This window comes from Coregonus lavaretus (genome assembly GCF_964263955.1).
Source record: "Coregonus lavaretus genome assembly, chromosome: 25".
In the NCBI taxonomy this organism is placed as follows: Eukaryota; Metazoa; Chordata; class Actinopteri; order Salmoniformes; family Salmonidae; genus Coregonus; species Coregonus lavaretus.
This window is the reverse complement of record NC_140012.1, coordinates 7,849,868-7,873,454: the sequence shown is the minus strand read 5'-3', so window position 1 is coordinate 7,873,454 and position 23,587 is coordinate 7,849,868. Positions and strand designations below refer to the sequence as shown.

The 23,587-nt window shown below is 43.1% G+C and overlaps 1 protein-coding gene across 5 annotated transcripts in view; it reads right to left on the bottom strand.

Moving 5' to 3' along the window:
• Positions 1–513: 513 nt before the first annotated feature.
• Positions 514–23,587, bottom strand: part of LOC311100587 (MAGUK p55 subfamily member 2-like) — a gene marked incomplete at both ends in the record, with an annotated part of 60,044 nt that continues 36,970 nt past the window's right edge. For 3 of the 5 annotated variants that reach the window (XM_084141509.1, XM_084141506.1, XM_084141507.1), the window contains 10 exons: positions 514–690; positions 1,095–1,223; positions 1,621–1,823; positions 2,073–2,234; positions 2,456–2,524; positions 5,825–5,927; positions 6,056–6,187; positions 19,618–19,845; positions 20,107–20,262; positions 20,615–20,767. In XM_084141509.1, coding sequence (XP_083997635.1) covers positions 514–690; positions 1,095–1,223; positions 1,621–1,823; positions 2,073–2,234; positions 2,456–2,524; positions 5,825–5,927; positions 6,056–6,187; positions 19,618–19,845; positions 20,107–20,262; positions 20,615–20,767 — 1,512 coding nt within the window. Of the gene's footprint in view, positions 718–1,094; positions 1,224–1,620; positions 1,824–2,072; positions 2,235–2,455; positions 2,525–5,824; positions 5,928–6,055; positions 6,188–19,617; positions 19,846–20,106; positions 20,263–20,614; positions 20,792–23,587 lie in introns of all 5 variants that reach the window. The other 2 variants (XM_084141508.1, XM_084141505.1) reach the window with 2 other exon arrangements.

Sequence of the window (23,587 nt, the reverse complement as noted above, 5' to 3'; positions counted from 1 at the left end):
AGTCACGCAGTAGCTAACTTTCACGGTAAGAACCCGTTACTTACAGGCTGTTTGATGTGTTGTATATTAGATTACGCTGGATTTTGTATGAAAAAAAAATAGTTTGTTTGTAGACTGGCAAGCTGTCGAAAGTTTGTTATTCACGTGTGTAGTTCTAATGAAACGGATTTCACTTTTCGGCTTTATGCTTCTTCTTGGCCATCAAATACGTTGAAAACCAGCATATTGTAGAGATAATTCACTCGGAAACACGTATACAATTTAATATATATCTTAAATGGCCACGTTTTCATGACTTTGATGATGCAAATTTGAGGCTCATTCTTAGCCTACAAAACAAGGGAAACGGAACTAAAATTGACGTAACTTGCACATCGTATAGCGTCACACGCTGCGGAGGGACACTCTATACCTGCGGCCTGTACCAACTCCTCAGACCTTTGACCCCTATCCTGACCTCCTTATGACCTCCTTATGACCTCCTAAACTCTAGCTCTGACCTCTGATTGGCCTTTAGAAGACCCAGCTGACAGGAACCCACTGCTGCTCTGAGCTCAGTCTCTCCAGTGCTGTCTTCAGGCCGCAGTAGGCCCCCTCCAGGCTGTCGTTGATGATATTCAGGTCAAAGTAATGTCCGTAGGCCCGCTGGATCTTCTCGCTCTCATCCACTGTCCTCTTCAGCTCAGAGTCCTGCATGGGAGGAACAACAGGGTGATGATAGTGGTCATCCTGGACAACTATAACTTACTATGACTTATTTGCGTACAAATAATTGTGCCCATTCAAAAAGCATCTCAGAGTAGGAGTGCTGATCTAGGACTGTACATACAATCCTATTCATTGGGGTCTAAAAGGTCAAACTGATACTATGGCATGACCGAGAATGTAACAAGGGGTGATGTACACACTGAGATTGGTGGTACACAGTCAGAAATGAATTGGCGTTAATGGGCTTATTAAAGATGATGAATTGCTAGGGTTAATGCATTTTGAACATACCAGTCCTACATTTTAATGAGTGTCAAACAACATATTCTGCTAACTGGACCAATGATGTAGCTATGATACAACTGTCCAGTCTGTCTGGGACTCACCGTTAACTGTTTGGTCATCACTCCGGCTTCTTTGGCAGACTTATTCATGGCTTTGAGGACCTCGTAATCTGGAGCCTCAATAAACACCACGTAGGGAAGGAACTCTGACGTCCGCAGAACCTTAAGTGCCTGCAGAAAGGAATTAAATAGTTGAAAAGCAGCTGTAATAATAGATTATTCATAGATGCTAATGATGTAACGAGCTAATCAAATTAGCTATGACCACTTGAAAATGACTAGTCGCATTAAAGGATTCCATTACTTCCATTTCATCTGTAATGTAAACCTTGGCTTTGGTTAAACAATAAGAACATTCTATAGTAATCATATTACTTCACTGATCTATGTGCTAAAGTTTGGCATAGTGGTAATGTAGCCAACAATCTCAATAAAACCGAATTCTGTTCTCCTTTCAAAAAGAAAGAAAAAGGTAAAGATCAACCTCTTCCCTGGACATTGATGCCGAGAAAATGTCTGGAGTATTATACCGATGAATGAATAAAGATGCCCAGGTGCTATAGTCTACCTGTGGGTTGACATCCAGGATACAGATCTTTCCAGCGTCCACCACCTCGTGGATGGAGTTGATCTTGGTGCCGTAGAGGTTCCCGTCGTACTCGCCGTGCTCCAGGAAGCGCCCGTTCTTAATGTCCAAATCCATCTCACTGCGAGTCATGAACGAGTACATCTGTCCATCCTTCTCATCCACCTTAGGTTTCCTCGAGGTAACTGGAGACAGGTTGTTGGGTTATCTACATAAAGGTATAGCAACTGACAAACACAGTGCTGAGCAACGCACACAGAAGAAAAAAATGTAGTCTTTGTATCTCATACAAATGTGAATACAGTATTTGTATTTCTAAATTGTTTGTATGTTTTTTGTATATTTTCTAATATGGCATAGATTACAGAACACCAGAGTAAATCAAAGTGTCAATGTCAGTGGCTCTGTCAGTGTTAGATGCTAGTACTACTCACAGGGAATGGTGGTCCCGTAGCGCAGGGGGTCTGACACCAACAGTTTGTTCTTTAGACTCCGGCGGCCCACTCCCTGTGCTCCAATCAGAACCAACGTCTTCCGGCGAAACGGGGAAACCTTGGCCACCTCCTCGTAGATCCTCAGCTCGTGCCGATCAAACTCTGAACAGGCAACATATTCATATCAGATATCCACATAATCAGTATTACTACCGGTATTACTTGACCTAATATAATTCATGCTACACATACACAGTGTAGTATACTACATTGACAACCGTTGACACTTTTGACTAACAAAGTTTACATGTAAAGAATACACTGGCAGCAGTTTCAAACATTGTTACATTTACAAATGCTCATTTTGGCACAAAAAAACGTACCTGCATTTCTGGTTGTCAGATACATCATCTTTTTTTTTTTCTTCCCACCCATTCCAGAACAAAGAGGACCTGAGAAAGACAGCACACAACATGTTGCCTTCCTTCAGTACTTCTCAACCCACTTCAATTGAGTCTTTATCAATTTAATGAACAGTACCTGCCAGTCAGGGTTGGTTGCCTTTTACAGTGTTGCTGTTCTGTATCATAAATCAAGTCTACAAATCAGTCCCCTGTAGCTCAGTTGGTAGAGCATGGAGCTTGCAACGCCAGGGTTGTGGGTTCGTTTCCCATGGAAGGGCCAGTATGAAAATGTATGCACTCACTAACTGTAAGTCGCTCTGGATAAGAGCGTCTGCTAAATGACTAAAAATGTAAAAATGTAAAATGTAGCTTGTACCACCAGAGGGCAGTATGCCAATGCATTGCAGCAGGGGCCTTCAACCTTTTCTTACCCATTGACCCTGCTCCTAGGCAAACAGCGACCAGGGACCCCCATCATATGTTAGCAAAAAACACTTATTTTCCCACGTCTTGTCTTATCATTAGGTGACATATAATGACAAGGAGAAGTAATCAATATTTTAAAATGAATAGATTTGGTAGATGGTTTTTCATTATTTTGACCTCCCCACATTAGATTTGGAAGAGGATGTGTTAACTCTAACATAGCCTATTAGCTAGAAAGGTAACCCCAAACACATTTTCACTCCGAGCAGCTGTTTAGCTGGTTAAACAAAGTTTAGCTATGTGTTGGCAAAAATGTATGTCCAAGTCAAGAAAGCTTACCAGCAGTTTTATTATCCTATTTTCTACTGTAAGTATGTCATTTAAAATTAGTCTATTCTGTTGTTGCTAGCGATATTCATAAAAACGTGAACCAAAAATATTTTCCCCACACATTTTGCATTACAGAAAGGATGGCAGTTCAATTTGATTACAACAGCACACCTGGGAATCTCTGTCACTGCCCAGTCGTCTCTTCAGTATGGCTGGCAGGTGGGCTTTAAGGACATTTGTTTGAAGCAAAGACAACAATGGGCATGCCCTTTGATAATGTATCACTTCTGCTTTTTAAATATGGCTCGATCACATTAAAATCACAATCATATACTGTATGCTGGTTCCAATGGCTCAGTTGATAGGACCATGGCGCTTGCAACTCCACTGTTGTGTGTTTGATTCCTACATTGACTTCATACAATCAATACATGTGTTAACTATAAGTAGCTTGGGGTAGGCATTTTATATACAGTCGTGGCAAAAAATATTTTCACCCTTGTACTTTTTTCAAGTAACTCACAATTTTCCCTAAAAAGAAGTTGAAGTTGAACAAAGTATTTGGTCTCCACAATTCTTTATTTCACTGCTAATATTACAGAACCTTTTTTTTTTTCAGAACTTAATATATCCATTGACACCCTAGACTTAATATTTGGTAGCACAGCCTTTGATCAAAATAACTGCAATCAAGCGCTTCCTATAGCCATTGATGAGCTTCCTGCACCTCTGTACTGGCAGTTTGGCCCACTCCTTTTCTGCAAACTGCTCCAGTTCTCCCAGATTTTAAGCGTGCCTTCTCCCAACTGCTGTTTTCAGATCTCTCAACAAGTTTTCAATGGGATTTAGATCTGGACTCATTGCTGGCCACTTCAGAACAATCCAGCGTTATGTCTTGAACCATTACTTGGTGCTTTTTGAAGTGTGTTTGGGGTCATTGTCCTGCTGGAAGACCCATGACCTTCGACGGAGACCCAGCTTTCTGACACTGGGTCCGATATTGAGCTCCAAAATGCCTTGGTATTCTCCTGATTTCATGATGCCATGCACACGTTCAAGGCACCCAGTGCCAGAGTAAGCAAAGCAACCCCAAAACATCCCTGAACCTCCTCAATGTTTGACTGTAGGGAAGGTGTTATTTTCTTTGAAGGCTTTATTTAGTTTTCTGTAAACATAGAGATGGTGTGCTTTACCAAAAAGCTCTAATTTCGTCTCATCTGTCCACAGGACATTCTCCCAGAAGGATTTTGGCATTCTCAGGTGTGTTTTGGCAAATTGCAGTCAGGCTTTCTTATGTCTTTCTCTCAGCAGTGGGGTCCTCCTGGGTCTCCTACCATATAACCCCCTTTCATTGAGTTGGCGACAGATGGTGCGAGTTGAAACTGCCGTACCTTGTGTCTGAGGGTCAGCTTGAATCTGTGTGGCAGTTGACCGAGGTGCTTTCTCCACCATTCAAACAATCCTTCGCTGCAATCTTCCATCAAGTTTTCTCTTGCGGCCACGTCCAGGGAGGTTGGCTACAGTGGAATGGGCCTTCAACATCTTGATAACATTATGTACGGTGGAAACTGGAACATCAAGGTCTCTGGAGATGGACTTGTAGCCTTGAGATTGTCCATGCTTGGCTACAATCTTGTGTCTGACCTCCTCAGATAAATATCTGGTTTTCTTTATTTTCTCCATGCTCATTGCGGTACACACAGTGACACAAAACAGGAGAATGAGTCCTTTTCTCTATTCAAACTGGTTGAATTTGTGATTTTTATATTGCAGGCACCTGCATCTCACCAAAGGTGATTTCAATTCCAAAGTAAAGGATAATCACCTGCTTGAAATCTAATTAAATTGTGCAATATTTGAAAAAAGTGCAAGGGTGACAAAAATTTTGCCAACGATTGTATGACCATATCATATCATATACCGCGTATATAGCCCCCACAAGTGTCCCATATTTGTCTCCTACAGGTCCAAGGGCAGTCTTAGCGCCTGACTGCCACTTCCCTCTACTGAAGTGAAGGGCATGTGGCTGCAGGCTGAGTGGGTGACTCACCACCCACCACCAGTATAGCGTGCTACAGACAGAAAGAGGACACTACAGTATGAATGTGACCTGGCCCCTCTGTCTAGAATGAGCTTAATGAGGAACAGATTGAATCTGTGTGAGTCATGTCTCTCTAAGTCTGCTGCTTATTGCTAGTCCCTCTTCACTGATTAAACAACCGTCTTGAAGGGTGATGAGGGGACAAGCAGGCAGTTCATGCGTATACGTGCACAGTGCACACACAAAACACCCAGAACAACAAATGTCTTTCTTTTGTCGCAATTTACTGTACTCATGTTTCATGTTGGTGTTTTTGGTGGACCATATTTTGCACATTCAGACAATCACAGGCATGTCACCTAGTATCATCTTATCTTATCCCATTTTAGTTTTTCTTGTCTTATCTCCATGACAAATGTAGAGGAGTAACTTATAAATTGAGAGTGTTATCTTTAGTGTGTAGAAGATGTCAAGCTCCTTTGTGTCCTCCAATACTTGTGTGGGTTATAATGCAGTAAAATAGGAATCATTCAGTATATAATATACAGTACCTGTAGTAACCAGCTCCAGATCTTTCTTGACAAAAGCCTTCCTCTTCTCCTCCAGTAGCTGGCTAGGGATGAGGCCTGCACTGCCCCCAACTAGGTGACATGCCTGTGATGGAAATAAATACATAAAGTGGTTCTATCATTACATTGCAACAACAATACATTTAAAACTATTTAGGATAAACATGATAAAGTGAAAGAAGAAATAGTGGTTGTCCATTAGAAGTGATTGACCTGCCACCAGTTGAGGTCCTCCTGGTTGAAGATCTGCAGGATGTCTCCACTGCAGAAGCCCAGGCCTGCCTCCTTACAGGGAATTAAGTTGTCATGGGATGGATCGTAGTCAAAGTGACACTTCACATACGCCTGAGGGACATGGAGAGGGAGCTCAGTGAACAGGTCAGAGCTTGAGTAGAGGTAAACACTATCTAAACATAATACACCATATCTAGTGCTCAATACACTGCCTACTTAAAAATGCTAAGTTAAACACTTTAGTACAGTATTCCTTTACATGCCATTCTACGATTAACACAATATTGGCAACCAGTGTGTGGTCTCAATGGTTCCTGGTGAATAGCTACAGTATCTGGTCATGACCATATCAATCAAACAGCCTTGCTCACTTGAAACTCATTCATCCGCCTCTTACTTTCCCAGACATTACAAAGCTAGAGCACCACCCCTCGAGCCCAACCCCTGTATCCCGTCTGAGGGAGCCAAAACAGGTAGCCATGGCAACCATTCCCTATGCTCCATAGTGATTTCCCATGTCAGCAAGTTAAAGTGTTAATTAAATGCTCCCCTCAGCCCCTGAGCTACTCTAGCCCTCCCATCACCCCAGTGACTTTAGCAATGTGGATGGCAATGTTGTCACTTGGAGTCACAGACAGGGCACTGGGTAAAATTATGTTTCTACTTAGCTCGGTCACCTCAGCATTCACCAGCACACAGTACAGAGAGATGGTAGTTAATGTTGATTCTGTGTAATATACAGGGCTGAATATCTCTTTAATGGACTGGATTAATTGAGCACTTAAGAGGAATTTATCATCCACTATCAATGTACTGTAGCACCCACCTGCACGTAGCTCCTTATGTAATGTAATGGTATGGTGTTTTGACAAACTGTTTTTGTTATTGTTGACAATGTGTTGTGATGATGTAGCAGTTTTGAGATGCAAGGGAAATGTCTGCACAAACAGACAATAGCATCTTATCTGTCATCTCTCTCCCTTTCAGAGAAACCATTTTGCAGCAGCTCTAGGTTTTGATAGCTTGAAGTCACCTACGGAGATCAAAATACTTCAAAATGGACCCTCGCCGGTCGCCAGGAAGCAATTCAAGGCAGTAACCTCTAAATCTTTTGTCCGAACCTTTTGAAATACGCCAAAGATTATTTCAAAAGGTATAGCCCAGATCTGATGTTATCCAGTTAGCCATGAGGGGCCGATTCAAAGGCACTCTTTCAAAATGTCAGTGGAATGGATGGACAGTACAGAGCTGTGGGGCATTAGCATGCCATGAATAACTGCTATTTGAGACAGGTGTCCAGTCCTGTGAGCTTTTCCTTGTTCTCTGGGCCAGTAACCGAAAGGTCGCTGGTTCAAATACCCGAGCCGACAAGGTGAAAAATCTGTCGATGTGCCGTTGAGCAAGGCACTTAACTCTAATTTGCACCAGTACTACTATGGCTGACCCTGTAAAACAAAACATTTCACTGCACCTATCCGGTGTATGTGACAAAAAATGTTTTATTGTCATTTATTTCATTTGGGTCATGCTGTCGCTGAGTACACTCAATCTCGCACACTTTTTCCCACTGGGCACACACTGGTTGAATCAACCTTGTTTCCACGTCATTTCATGAAATTACATTGAACCAACGTGGAATAGACATTGAATTGACATCTGTGCCCGGTGGGTTGGCTCGTCAGAGACCCTGGGTCCATTAGCTAGACGCCAGGGGCAAATACTCACAGAGCTGAGGACACTATACTAACAAGGAATTCAAAGGCTGGGCGGATAAAGTTCAAGAGGACTAATAGTAACCAGTAATGTGTTTTGGGTGTATTAGTTTAGGGTGCATACTAAGGGGATCCATATACTATTTTGAATAACTATTTTTGTCAACTGAAATGCTGAGTCTGTGGGTGGAAATGACAGATTGAAACATTTTCTTTCTAGTTGGAACAGATGTACTGTGTTTTTTTTCTGGTCGTTTTTTGTTTGCTCTCTCATCTTCACGGTGACTCCAGTAGCTAATTCATTATTCATGAGAGAAAGCCATTAGTAGGATTATGCTTTCCAAATATATATTTGGAGTTGATCCCCCCTTTGCTGCTATAACAGCTTCCACTTTTCTGGGAAGGCTTTCCACTAGATGTTGAAACATTTTTTATTTTATTTCACCTTTATTTAACCAGGTAAACCAGTTGAGAACAAGTTATCATTTACAACTGCGACCTGGCCAAGATAAAGCAAAGCAGTGCGATAAAAAACAACAACAATGCTGCAGGGACTTGCTTCCATTCAGCCACGAGCATCAGTGAGGTTGGGCACTGATGTTGGGCGATTAGGCCTGGCTCACAGTTGGCATTCGAATTCATCCCAAAGGTGTTCGATGGGGTTGAGGTCAGGGCTCTGTGCAGACCAGTCAAGTTCTTCCACACCGATCTCAACAAAACATTTCTGTGTGGACCTCGCTTTGTGAACGGGGGCATTGTCATGCTGAAACAGGAAAGGGCCTTCCTCAAACTGTTGCCACAAAGGTGGAAGCACAGAATCGTCTAGAATGTCATTGTATGCTGTAGCATTAAGATTTCCCTTCAGCTGAACCATGAAAAACAGCCCCAGGCCATTATTCCTCCACCAAACTTTACAGTTGGCACTATGCATTCGGGCAGGTAGAGTGCTCCTGGCATCCGCCAAACCCAGATTTGTCCGTCGGACTGCCAGATGGTGAAGCGTGATTCATCCAGTGGAGGCTCCTCAGAGGAGGAAGGGGAGGACCATCCTCCTCAGTGAAATTTCATAAAAATTAAAATAGTGAAACACTAAAAAAGTTATCCTTTTTAGATAACTCTATACTAAATATATTAATATGTCACCAAACAGCTAGAGTCTGTCCTCCTCTGTGTGCATTGACTTCAATACAAAACCTAGGAAGCTCATAGGCCTTGTCCCCTTCCGTAGACCTACATGATAAGTATGACCACTTCCGGAGGACGACCTCCAACCAATCAAAGCTTTTGCAGTATGAACTGACATGTTGTCCATCCAATCATAGGATTAGGTTCAGAGAATGAACTTAGTGTGTTGTATTGGGGTTGTGCCACAGAGCATTATGGGTGGGTTCTATGTGTTGAGAAGCTTAGTGTGTTGGTGACATTATTAGATAGAGATTGAAAAGTGATTTGTTTCTTCAAATTATAGGAGACGGAGGAGGTAGATTATACATTGTTTTCTTAGTTTTAGAACTTTATTTTTGTGTCCAGTTAGTGCAATTTATTTAAATTTGCGTTGCTAACTTCAGTAGCAAGTAGCAGTAGCTAGCTAGCTAGTTACCAGCTCCAGTGTGCAGTTTCCGCCGCCAACGCTACCGTTGAAGAACCCCTTTCATTTTCTGGGGTACATGGAAAAGGTGCGAATTAAAACCGAGGGTCGACCTCTGCCTGATATCAGTTTCATGAAGAAGGATGAAAAGGTGAAGCCGTTCAACACCAACTGGTATCAAAAGTATAGCTGGTTAACAGGAAGCCTTTCATCAAGCCGCCTGTACTGCTGGCCTTGCCTGCTTTTTGGAAAGCCTTGAGTCTTGGGCGAAAGGGGGGTAGAAAGACCTGAAGAACATCGATCGTTCAGCTAAACGGCAAAACAAAAGCAGGAAGCATTTAATGCCCACATCAGATTCAAGCTTCTGGGAAAAAGCCACATCAATCATGACAAAGTTCTGCGCATTCAAACTGCGCAACACAACGAGAAAGTAAGAAGAAACAGAGATGTTCTCAAGCGGCTTATCAACACCACTGCATTTTTGGGCATGCAAGAATAAGCTTTAGAGGACATGACGAGAGGGTTTGTTCAGCTAACAAGAGCAACTACAACTTTCTACTGTCTTTTCTGGGATGTCGAAATCAATTCAGGATAATTTGATAGCTTCCATCGCATCATCCATTAAAAGTTAGATTAAAAAGAGAGGTTGACGCAGCGCTTTTTTTAGTGCGCGCTCAAGTAGACTTTCCACTTTCCTCTGGTATTTATTGAGGAAAGATGATAACACATAATCACTCCGGACAGACACAAGTAAAAACTCATTACATAAATGTTGCAGCAGCCTAGGCTACACCGAAACATTAGAGATCTTACGTTTGTTTCAGTCTGATCAACTGTAGGCTACTAATAAGAGCAGCTGCATACAGCCTACAGTGAGGGGGAAAAAAGTATTTGATCCCCTGCTGATTTTGTACGTTTGCCCACTGACAAAGACATGATCAGTCTATCATTTTAATGGTAGGTTTATTTGAACAGTGAGAGACAGAATAACAACCAAAAAATCCAGAAAATCGCATGTAAAAAAAATTATGAATTGATTTGCATTTTAATGAGGGAAATAAGTATTTGACCCCTCTGCAAAACATGACTTAGTACTTGGTGGCAAAACCCTTGTTGGCAATCACAGAGGTCAGACGTTTCTTGTAGTTGGCCACCAGGTTTGCACACATCTCAGGAGGGATTTTGTCCCACTCCTCTTTGCAGATCTTCTCCAAGTCATTAAGGTTTCGAGGCTGACGTTTGGCAACTCAAACCCTCAGCTCCCTCAACAGATTTTCTATGGGATTAAGGTCTGGAGACTGGCTAGGCCACTCCAGGACCTTAATGTGCTTCTTCTTGAGACACTCCTTTGTTGCCTTGGCCGTGTGTTTTGAGTCATTGTCATGCTGGAATACCCATCCACGACCCATTTTCAATGCCCTGGCTGAGGGAAGGAGGTTCTCACCCAAGATTTGACGGGACATGGCCCCGTCCATCGTCCCTTTGATGCGGTGAAGTTGTCCTGTCCCGATAGCAGAAAAACACCCCCAAAGCATAATGTTTCCACCTCCATATTTGACGGTGGGGATGGTGTTCTTGAGGTCATAGGCAGCATTCCTCCTCCTCCAAACACGGCGAGTTGAGTTGATGCCAAAGAGCTCCATTTTGGTCTCATCTGACCATAACACTTTCACCCAGTTCTCCTCTGAATCATTCAGATGTTCATTGGCAAACTTCAGATGGGCCTGTATATGTGCTTTCTTGAGCAGGGGGACCTTGTGGGCGCTGCAGGATTTCAGTCCTTAACAGCGTAGTGTGTTACCAATTGTTTTCTTGGTGACTATGGTCCCAGCTGCCTTGAGATCATTGACAAGATCCTCCCGTGTAGTTCTGGGCTGATTCCTCACCGTTCTCATGATCATTGGAACTCCACGAGGTGAGATCTTGCATGGAGCCCCAGGCCGAGGGAGATTGACAGGTATTTTGTGTTTCTTCCATAAGCGAATAATCGCACCAACTGTTGTCACCTTCTCACCAAGCTGCTAGGCGATGGTCTTGTAGCCCATTCCAGCCTTGTGTAGGTTTACAATCTTGTCCCTGACATCCTTGGAGAGCTCTTTGGTCTTGGCCATGGTGGAGAGTTTGGAATCTGATTGATTGATTGTTTCTGTGGACAGGTGTCTTTTAAACAGGTAACAAACTGAGATTAGGAGCATTCCCTTTAACAGTGTGCTCCTAATCTCAGCTCGTTACCTGTACAAAAGACACCTGGGAGCCAGAAATCTTTCTGATTGAGAGGGGGTCAAATACTTATTTCCCTCATTAAAATGCAAATCAATTTATAACATTTTTGACATGCGTTTATCAGGATTTTTTTGTTGTTATTCTGTCTCTCACTGTTCAAATAAACCTACCATTACAATTATAGACTGATAATTTCTTTGTCAGTGGGCAAACGTACAAAATCAGCAGGGGATCAAATACTTTTTTCCCTCACTGTATGTGCACTGTCCATTTGGTCAGGGTAACTAATTGGTAATGTATTTATAGTCCATTTGTGTGTCAGGAGAAAATGTGAATGTGATCAAATTTGGTTTATATTCAAAATTGGGCTGGCTAGGCTGCCTATACGTTTTCAATCCAAAATGATTCACTGGAATTAATCAATCAACATAATAGTGATGATAGATGTAAGTTAATGTTTTATAAGGCCTCCAGTTGCATAGGCCTGCATGATGCAAACATGCATAAAGCAAGTTCAGCCATGTGAGTTCTATTGTCTATCACCTGTCTGGGAAGAGGAAATCCCCCTCCTAATCTAGTCTAAATATAATTAATATGAACAAGTATAAGGTCAATGTGCAGGGGTACGAGGTAATTGAGGTAGATATGTACATATAACTAGGAATAAAGTGACAGATAAAAAACACTAGCAGTAGCGTATGTGATGAGTCAAAAAAGTTAGGGAAAAAAGGGTCAGTGCAGATACAGTGCATTCGGAAGGTATTCAGACCCCTTGACTTTTTCCACATTTTGTTACGTTAGAGCCTTATTCTAAAATTGATTAAATAGTTTTTTCCCCTCATCAATCAACACACAATACCCCATAATTACAAAGCAAAAACAAGTTTTTATACATTTTTGCAAATGTGACTCGTTTCAGGAGACTAGGCGTATGTCACGGGTCACTACCTCACCGGAGAGCCATTTGAACGTAAACTTTAAATAAAAATAAAAATGACCTTTTTGGCAGAAATGTGTTCTGGAACATGTGTACTTTCATGTGCCTTAATAACAAATGTGTATGCCATCTGTAAATACGAATAAAATGGTTAAATTACGAGCCTAGTTGGTTAAGCCACAGAAAAAGACAGCAACCTTCCCACTAGCCATGATTGGCTGAGATAATGAGTGGGCTGGACATGCCGAGAGAGGAGTTCGGATTGGTCTGCCATACAGAAGGCTTCTGTCTATTTGAGCTGGTCAGTATGTGTAGGTAATCCTGTCTAACAGGGCTTTAAAAAAAAAAAATTGTGTAGTGGAGCTGCGTAATTGTTGCTCTCCACTTTCTGGAGGATCGTGTTTTGAAATCAGTGGAATTAGAGTATGATAGCTTTAAAGAGATGGAGAAAACACCTGTCTCCGGATTACATCGTCAAACGAAGGACAACCATGGCATCCGTGACAGGGAGACGCGTCCATCATGCATGATGTATACGGTTAAGATAGTCTAGCTAGCTACATTTTCAGATATTACACGTTTCATTTTGACAGAAAGTGGTTTCATTTCAAGTTAAAGTGTACTGTTAGCTAGTTAGCTAGCATTAGCTGGCTGGCTCGCTAGCTAGCTAACGTTACGTGTATGATGTTATTATTCGTATCTCAGAGCAATTTGCTTTGTTAGTTAGAGCCTAATGTTAGCTAGCTAACATTGAACCTGGTTGGTAGGCCCAAATCCCCTTCATTGGCATGAGAAACAGACGAGATATGGTGGACGTAGGTCGGGGTGCCTTGTAAGGATCCGACGGCGAGCGAGTAAACTGCCTCTTCCATCAATCCTATTAGCCAATGTTCAATCATTTGAAAATAAATTGGACAACCTAAGATTAAGGTTATCCTACCAACGGGACATTCAAAACTGTAATATCTTATGTTTCACTGAGATGTGGCTGAACGACGACATGAATAACATACAGCTGGCAGGACATATGCTACATCGGCAGGATAGAACGGCTGACTCCGGTAAGACAATGGGTGGCGGTCTGTGTATATTTGTAAACAACAGCTGGTGCATAAAATCTAATACTAAGGAAGTCTCAAGGTTTTGCTCGCCTGAGGTAGAGTATCTCATGATAAGCTGTAGACCACACTATTTACCATCTATATTTTCATCTATATTTTTCATAGCTGTCTATTTACCACCACAAACCAATGCTGGCACTAAGATTGCACTCAATGAGCTGTATAAGGCCATAAGCAAACAGGAAAATGCTCATCCAGAGGCAGCTCTCCTAGCGGCCGGGGACTTTAATGCAGGGACTCTTAAATCCGTTCTACCTAATTTCTACCAGCATGTTAAATGTGCAACCAGAGGCAAAAAACTCTAGACCACCTTTACTCCACACACAGAGACGCATACATAGCTCTCCCTTGCCCTCCATTTGGCAAATCTGACTGTAACTCTATCCTCCTGATTCCTGCTTATAAGCAAAAACTAAAGCAGGAAGCACCAGTGACTCGGTTAATAAGGAAGTGGTCAGATGATGCAGATGCTAAGCTACAGGACTGTTTTGCTAGCACAGACTGGAATATGTTCCGGAATTCTTCCGATAGCATTGAGGAGTACACCACATCAGCCACTGGCTTCATCAATAAGTGCATCGATGACGTCGTCCCCACAGTGACCGTACGTACATACCCCAACCAGAAGCCATGGATTACAGGCAACATCCGCACTGAGCTAAAGGGTAAATAAATCCCACTATGCCCTCAGACAAAACAACAAACAGGCAAAGAGTCAATACAGGACTAAGATTGAATCGTACTACACCAGCTCCGACGCTCGTCGGATGTGGCAGGGCTTGAAAACTATTACAGACTACAAAGGGAAGCACAGCCGCGAGCTGACACAAGCACACCAGACAAGCTAAATCACTTCTATGCTCGCTTCGAGGCAAGCAACACTGAAGCATGCAAGAGAGCACCAGCTGTTCCGGATGACTATGTGATCACGCTCTCTGTAGCCGATGTGAGTAAGACTATTAAGCAGGTCAACATTCACAAGACCGCAGGGCCAGACGGATTTCCAAGACGTGTACTCCGAGCATGCGCTGACCAACTGGAAAGTGTCTTCACTGACATTTTCAACATGTCCCTGACTGAGTCTGTAATACCAACATGTTTCAAGCAGACCACCATAGTCCCTGTGCCCAAGAACACTAAGATAACCTGCCAAAATGACTACCAACCCGTAGCACTCACGTCTGTAGGCATGAAGTGCTTTGAAAGGCTGGTCATGGCTCACATCAACACCATTATCCCAGAAACCCTAGACCCACTCCAATTTGCATACCGCCCCAACAGATCCACAGATGATGGAATCTCTATTGCACTCCACACTGCCCTTTCCCACTTGGACAAGAGGAACATCTACAGTACGTGAGAATGCTATTAATTGACTACAGCTCAGCATTCAACACTATAGTGCCCTCAAAGCTCATCACTAAGCTAAGGACCCTGGGACTAAACACCTCCCTCTGCAACTGGATCCTGTACTTCCTGACGGTAAGGGTAGGTAACAACACATCTGCCACGCTGATCCTCAACACAGGGGCCCCTCAGGGGTGCGTTCTCAGTCCCCTCCTGTACTCCCTGTTCACCCATGACTGCATGGCCAGGCACGACTCCAACACCATCATTAATTTTGCAGACGACACAACAGTGGTAGGCCTGATCACCGACAACGAGGAGACAGCCTATAGGGAGGAGGTCGGAGACCCGGCCGTGTGGTGCCAGGATAACAACCTCTCCCTCAACGTGATCAAGACAAAGGAGATGATTGTGGACTACAGGGAAAAAAAGAGGAATGAGCACTTTTCATTTTCATCGACGGGGCTGTAGTGGAACATGTTCCTTGATGTACACATCACCAACAAACTATCATGATCCAAACACACCAGGACAGTCGTGAAGAGGGCACGACAAAGCCTATTCCCCCTCAGGAGACTGAAAAGATTTGGCATGGGTCCTCAGATCCTCAATAAGTTCTACAGCTGCACCATCGAGAGCATCCTGACTGGTTGCATCACCGCCTGGTATGGCAACTGCTAGGCCTCCGACCGCAAGGCACTATAGAGAGTACTGCGTACGGCCCAGTACATCAGTGGGGCCAAGCTTCCTGCCATCCAGGACCTCTATACCAGGCGGTGTCAGAGGAAGGCCCTAAAAATTGTCAAAGACTCCAGCCACCCTTGTCATAGACTGTTCTCTCTGCTATCGCATAGCAAGCGATACCGGAGCGCCAAGTCTAGGTCCAAAAGGCTTCTTAACTTTTTTTATTTGATTAAAACTGCATTGTTGGTTAAGGGCTTGTAAGTAAGCATTTCACTGTTGTATTCGGCGTATGTGGCAAATAAAATTTGATTTGACTACGCAAGTAACCATTTCAGGTGCATTTGTAAATTCAGTCTGAATATGCAAGAGCGCAGAAAAACTGATGAATTTACGAACACACAGCACCCGTTGAATATGGCCATTGTCAGTAAACTTCGGCAAAAAAGCATAATTAAATTGTTGCCAGCAGAGCTGGTTAGGCGGTTTTCATGTTATCCAGAGGTAAACATTGAACCATAATCCCAACTTTGTATCTGAAAGTAAATAGCAAGCTAGCCAATGTTAGCAAGTTAGCTTGGGTGCTTGACTGCCGTTGTGAGGTCAGAACGCTCGGATCAATCCTACTCATCGGCCAGAGCGTCAAGTGTGCGCAATGAACGCTCCGAGAGCAAAACGAGATGGGTGGGGCTAAAGCAAGAGGGTGTGAACTATGCTGAACGGGTGTAGACAAAGAAGAGCTCTTCACTAGGTACCAAAACATTCACAGGCCATTTTATCAAAAGTGAGATTACAAATGTATCAACATTCAAAGCACAATTACTTTCCCATTGTTCACTTAGATGCAGTGTATGATATACCATTTTGTAGCTCTGTGTATATGCTTTTATCCAATGTAAAAAAAACTATTTCACATTTTGCTACATAAGACCGAATCAAGGCGGTCGGTCACAAATGTATTTAAAAAAAACAGAAATATTACATTTTTATATAGTACCAGTCAAAGGTTTGGACACACCTACTCATTCAATGGTTTTTCTGTATTTTTACTATTTTCTACATCTTAGAATAATAGTGAAGACATCAAAACTATGAAATAACACATATGAAATCATGTAGAAACCAAAAAAGTGTTAAACAAATCAATATATATTTTATATTTGAGATTCTTCAAAGTAGCCACCCTTTGCCTTGATGACAGCTTTGCACACTCTTGGCATTCTCTCAACCAGCATCGTGAGGTAGTCACCTGGAATGCATTTCAATTAACAGGTGTGCCTTCTTAAAAGTTAATTTGTGGAATTTATTTCCTTCTTAATGCGTTTGAATCAATCAGTTGTGTTGTGACAAGGTAGGGGTGGTATACAGAAGATAGCCCTATTTGGTAAAATACCAAGTCCATATTATGGCAAGAACAGCTCAAATAATCAAAGAGAAACGACCAGTCCATCACTACTTTAAGACATGAAGGTCAGTCAATCCAGAAAATGTAAAGAACTTTGAAAGTTTCTTCAAGTGCAGTCGCAAAAACAATCAAGCGCTATGATGAAACTGGCTCTCATGATGACCGCCACAGAGATCAAGTAACAGACACATCTCAACATCAACTTTTCAGAGGAGACTGCGTGAATCAGGCCTTCATGGTCAAATTTCTGCAAAGAAACCACTACTAAAGGACACCAATAAGAAGAACAGACTTGCTTGGCCCAAGAAACACGAGCAATGGACATTAGACCGGTGGAAAACTGTTCTTTGGTCTGATGAGTCTAAATTTGAGATTTTTGGTTCCAACCCAGAGTAGGTGAACGGATGATCTCCGCATGTGTGGCTCCCATCGTGAAGCATGGAGCAGGAGGTGTGATGGTGTGGGGGTGCTTTGCTGGTGACACTGTCTGTGATTTATTTAGAATTCAAGGGACACTTAACCAGCATGGCTACTACAGCATTCTGCAGCGATACGCCATCCCATCTGAATTGCGCTTAGTGGGACAATAATTTGTATTTCAACAGGACAATGACCCAACACACCTCCAGGCTGTGTAAGGGCTATTTGACCAAGAAGGACAGTGATGGAATGCTGCATCAGATGACATGGCCTCCACAATCACCCGACCTCAACCCAGTTGAGATGGTTTGGGTTGATTTGGACCGCAGAGCGAAGGAAAAGCAGCCAACAAGTGCTCAGCATATGTGGGAACTCCTTCAAGACTGTTGGAAAAGCATTACAGGTGAAGCTGGATGAGAGAATGCCAAGAGTGTGCAAAGCTGTCATCAAGGCAAAGGGTGGCTACTTTGAAGAATCTAAAATATATTTTGAACACCTTTTTGGTTACTACATGATTCCATATGTGTTATTTCATAGTTTTGATGTCTTCACTATTATTCTACAATGTAGAAAATAGTAAAAATATAGAAAAACCTTTGAATGAGTAGGTGTGTCCAAACTTTTAACTGTTACTGTAAGTATTCAGACCCTTCACTCAGTACTCTGTTGAAGCACCTTTGGCAGCAATTACAGCCTCTAGTCTTCTTGGGTATGACGCTACAAGCTTGGCACAACTGTATTTGGGGGGTTTTTCCCATTCTTCTCAGCAGATCCTCTCAAGCTCTGTCAGGTTGGATGGGGAGCGTTGCTGCACAGCTATTTTCAGGTCTCTCCAGAGATGTTTGATCGGGTTCAAGTCCGGGCTCAGGCTGGGCCACTCAAGGACATTCAGAGACTTGTCCCGAAGCCACTCCTGCGTTGTCTTGGCTGTGTGCTTAGGGTCGTTGTCCTGTTGGAAGGTGAACCTTCGCCCCAGTCTGTGGTCCTGAGCGCTCTGGAGCAGGTTTTCATCAAGGATCTCTCTGTACTTTCCTCCGTTCATCTTTCCCTCGATCCTGACTAGTCTCCCAGTCCCTGCCACTGAAACACATTCCCACAGCATGATGCTGCCACCACCATGCTTCACCGTAGGGATAGTTCCAGGTTTCCTCCAGACGTGACGCTTGGCATTCAGGCCAAAGAGTTCAATCTTGGTTTTATCAGACCAATGAATCTTGTTTCTCATGGTCTGAGAGTCCTTTAGGTAACTTTTGGCAAACTCCAAGCGGGCTGTCATGTGCCTTTTACTGAGGAGTGGCTTCCGTCTGGCCACTCTACCATAAAGGCCTGATTGGTGAAGTGCTGCAGAGACGGTTTACCTTCTGGAAGGTTCTTCCATCTCCACAGAGGAACTCTGGAGCTCTGTCAGAGTGACCATCGGGTTTTGGTCACCTCTCTGACCAAGACCCTTCTCCCCCGATTGTTCAGTTTGGCTGGGCGGCCAGCTCTAGGAAGAGTTTTGGTAGTTCCAAACTTCTTCCATTTAAGAATGATGGAGGCCACTGTGTTCTTGGGGACCTTCAATGCTGCAGACATTTTTTGCTACCCTTCCCCAGATCTGTGCCTCGACACAATCCTGTCTCCAAACTCTACAGATAATTCCTTTGACCTCATGGCTTGGTTTTTGCTCTGACATGCACTGTCAACTGTGGGACCTTATATAGACAGGTGTGTAACTTTCCAAATCATGTCCAATCAATTGAATTTACCACTCAAATCAAGTTGTATAAATCTCAAGGATGACCAATGGAAACAGGATGCACCTGAGCTCAATTTCGAGTCTCATAGCAAAGGGCCTGAATAGGTATATATATATATTCTTTTTCTAAAAACCTGTTTTAAAACTATTTAACTAACAATTCAGCAGTCGTATGGTTTGGGGTTGGAAGCTGTTCAGGGTCCTGTTGGTTCCAGACTTGGTGCAGCAGTACCGCTTGCCATGTGGTAGCTGAGAGAACAGTGTTCAGGGCCTTCCTCTGACACCGACTGGTATAGAGGTCCTGGATGGCAGGTCATATGGTTCACTGTATGGGGTCACCGAGGAATCAAGGGTCAGAGGTCAACTCACCTGGCGTGGGGTGTGAGGCTCCTGGTAGCTGGGGAGGATCTTGAGCACCACGCTGCCGCTGGCCTCTTTCAGCATCTGCTGGAGCACCTTGGGGTCATTGCCCACCTCTTTCGCGTTCACCTCCTTGATAATGTCACCCACGTGGAGGAGGCCCTGCTGGTCGATCATCCCACCGTGGAGGATGCGGGCGATCACCAGCTCTCCGCTCTCCACCCGAAACGTCACACCCTACAAAGACAAAGATGTAGCAGTGTATTTTACATTGCAGTTTCCATTGGTTTTTAACTACCTGAGCTGAGTAAAACATCCATGACCATGAGTGGAAGGACTAACAAAGGTTAAACAAGGACCGCCATTTTGTTTTTCAGTTTCATAAAGAACCACACTCACAAACTCAACAAACCGTTGCACTGTAAGCCACTGTAAAGTAAGCCATTTCAAAATGGCTGTTAGGGTGTCCAGCATTTCTTGCCCCTCACTGAGTCTTACCAGGTGCTCTCCAGACACCTTGCGGATGCCCACCATCCTGACTGCGTCTGGGGCTACAGGCTGGTTGTTGAAGGCAGCGTCCATGAAGGAACAGGGGCTTGGAGGAGGAGTCTCAAAGGTCTTGGACGCCACCGAATCATGGGTTTCCAGGAGAGACTGTGGACCAATAGGGGCAGAGGATAATGATGTTGATGATTGCATGACACATACTGTAGGATGGAATTGTTCTAGTAAGATTTACAACTGATCTTAAGAAGATTGCATTCGATACATTAAACACAGTAGCATGCCATCCAACGGTAGCTACATCAGTTAGGTCAGTTTCCCCTCAATAAGGTAAAGTTATTTGAGAATGGGTAAAAAAAAACTCAGTGTGGAAGTCTCACAGTAGGAGTGCTGATCTAAGATCAGTTTGGCCATTCAGATCATAATGAATAAGATTACATGGACAGGAGGGACATTATCCTAGATCAGCCCTGATAAAAGCTAAAACATTGAGTGTTTAGACCTGGAAGTGTGGCTCCTTCAGTATGCGTGCCAGTTCGTCTGCAGCCTTGTTCCTGTGTGTGAGGGGAGTGAGCTCCTTCAGGATGTCCTGCACCAGCTCCAAGTTGTTGTCACTCACCGCCTCCAGCTTGGACTCCTCCAGGTTCTCATGGGCCTGAGGGTAGTAGGGAGATGGGAACTGAAGGTAAAAAAACGTTATTGTTAATAACTAGCAATCTTTGTTGGTAATTTTAGCCTATACTATTTAGCAGACACTTTTATCAAAAGCGACATACATTTTTGTATTCAAACCCACAACCCTGGCGTTGCTAGCACCATGCTCTTACCAACTGTGCCACACAGGACCATTAGTACCAAATCAGAGCCAATTAGTGCCAAATCTCACAACGTACTTAGGCCATACTTATAAGCGCAAATAGTCACAGAGTATTCACTATTCACTCAGTTATCGTCTAGCAATAAAGTCACTGTACTGTAAAAAGACGGGAAACCCCAAAATAAACACACAGTACAACTCCCATTCAGAAACAAACAAACGTGTCAGAAGATACACATCTGCCCTAAAACAGTCAAATACGCGGTGTGTTTTCTCCCTGTGCTGTGGAGCATCAATATTTTAGTTTTTTATGAATATTTCACTTCGTCTCTCGTATCGAGGGCACTGGGCCTTCTTTACTGAACATGCCCTCACCTTTTCACACAACTGGCCTCTGGCCCACCGCCCATGTGGAACTAGTGAACTGAATGATAATGTGTTCCCGCCCATCAATCTCCAAATGTTTATTTGTGGCTCCCATTAAAAGCAAACCCTTTAATTAATTTAGACGTTTGAAACGCTGCATAGTGCTTCAATGGTTTAACCTTATATCAATTTATACTGTCTTAAACCATTAGATAAACCAGCAGATACATAGGTAAGTACAGTGTAATTACAGTGTTGATTCAAATTAGCACCAGATAAATTAATGAGAACACTAAGAAGACTACTCAAATAAGGATCTCTATGCATAGCCATTACAATATGCTGCTGCATAGACTATAAATATAGATCATATACAATTTACCATTCTACTATCCTGCTACATTACTCCCAAACAGATACAAATATCCATGTTGTTTTGTGGGTAGATTCACAGAGACAGTCAATCCCACAAAGACATACTCCCATGGGCCTGTTGTCTAATCTCTGATCTGGCAGCCATGGGCTGTTTGTTTACGTGAGGGAAGGGATCGCACCCCTGCTGTTAAACAGGATGGACAGAAAGAAAACACACAGACAGACACTCTCACACACACACACAAAGAGAAAGAGAGACAGACACACACACACATAGCCACACTGTGTAGGACTGTGCAGGAAGACTGGGTTTATTCAATGTGCATTGGCAAGGGTGGTGGCAAGGCTGGTGGAGAAAGCTTTCAGAGAGTGGCCCTTGGAAAGCAGAACAACACAGCCAAAGGCAGGTTATGCCCCATATAATAGCTACCTTTGCTCTTTGCTGTTGTTGTCTGGCTTTGTTAGCTACTTCACAGGCAAATTGAAAATATATTATGGGAGCATTGACAAAACAAACAGAGAGAGAACTGTATGCATACTGAGTCTGTGTCGTCTCGTTTAAAAGACATACACTTAGAAAAAAGGGTTCCAGGTAGAAGGGTAGAAAGGGCTCTACATGGAACCCAAAAGGGTTCTACCTGGAACAAAAAGGATTCTTCAAATGGTTATCCTACGGGGACAGCCGAATAACCTTTTTAGGTTGTAGATAGCACTTTATTTGAAGAGTGTAGGCCACCTAAATACGTGAGTGAGAGCAAGAGCTAGTTCGCGTTTGTTATCACATGAGCTACTGCTTCAATAGTTCTGATGACTCCAAGATAAGGAGCCAAGCAGTAGCTGCCAAGGTAATAATTTATCATAATGTACTGTAGTTTTGTGAATGGCTTTTGGCATAGCTGCTTCTGTCGATATCCATACAGCATATATACACTACCAGTCAAAAGTTTGGACACACCTACTCATTCAAGGGTTTTTCTTTATTTTTTACATTGTAGAATAATAGTGAAGACATCAAAACTATGAAATAACACATATGGAATCATGTAGTAACCAAAAACGTGTTAAACAAATCAAAATATGTTTTATATTTGAGATTCTTCAAATAGCCACCCTTTGCCTTGATGACAGCTTTGCACATGCTTGGCATTCTCTCAACCAGCTTCATGAGGTAGTCACCTGGAATGCATTTCAATTAACAGGTGTGCCTTCTTAAAAGTTACATAATGCGTTTGAGTCAATCAGTTGTGTTGTGACAAGGTAGGGGGGGTATACAGAAGATAGCCCTATTTGGTAAAAAACCAAGTCCATATTATGGCAATAACAGCTCAAATAAGCAAAGAGAAACGACAGTCCATCATTACTTTAAGACATGAAGCTCAGTCAATACGGAACATTTCAAGAACTTTGAACGTTTCTTCAAGTGCAGTCGCAAAAACAATAAATCGCTATGATGAAACTGGCTCTCATGAGGACTGCCACAGGAATGGATACCTCTGCTGCAGAGGATAAGTTCATTAGAGCTACCAGCCTCAGAAAGTGCAGCCCAAATAAATGCTTCACAGAGTTAAAGTCACAGACACATCTCAACATCAACAGGTCGAATTGCTGCAAAGAAACGACTACTAAAGGACACCAATAAGAAGAAGAGACCTGCTTGGGCCAAGAAACACGAACAATGGACATTAGACCGGTGGAAATGTGTCCTTTCGTCTGGAGTCCAAATTGGAGATTGTTGGTTCCAACCGCTGTGTCTTTGTGAGACGCGGTGTGGGTGAACGGATTATCTCTGCTTGTGTAGTTCCCACCGTAAAGCATGGAGGACGAGGTGTTATGGTGTGGGGGTGCTTTGCTGGTGACACTGTCTGTGATTTATTTAGAATTCAAGGCACACTTAACCAGCATGGCTACCACAGCATT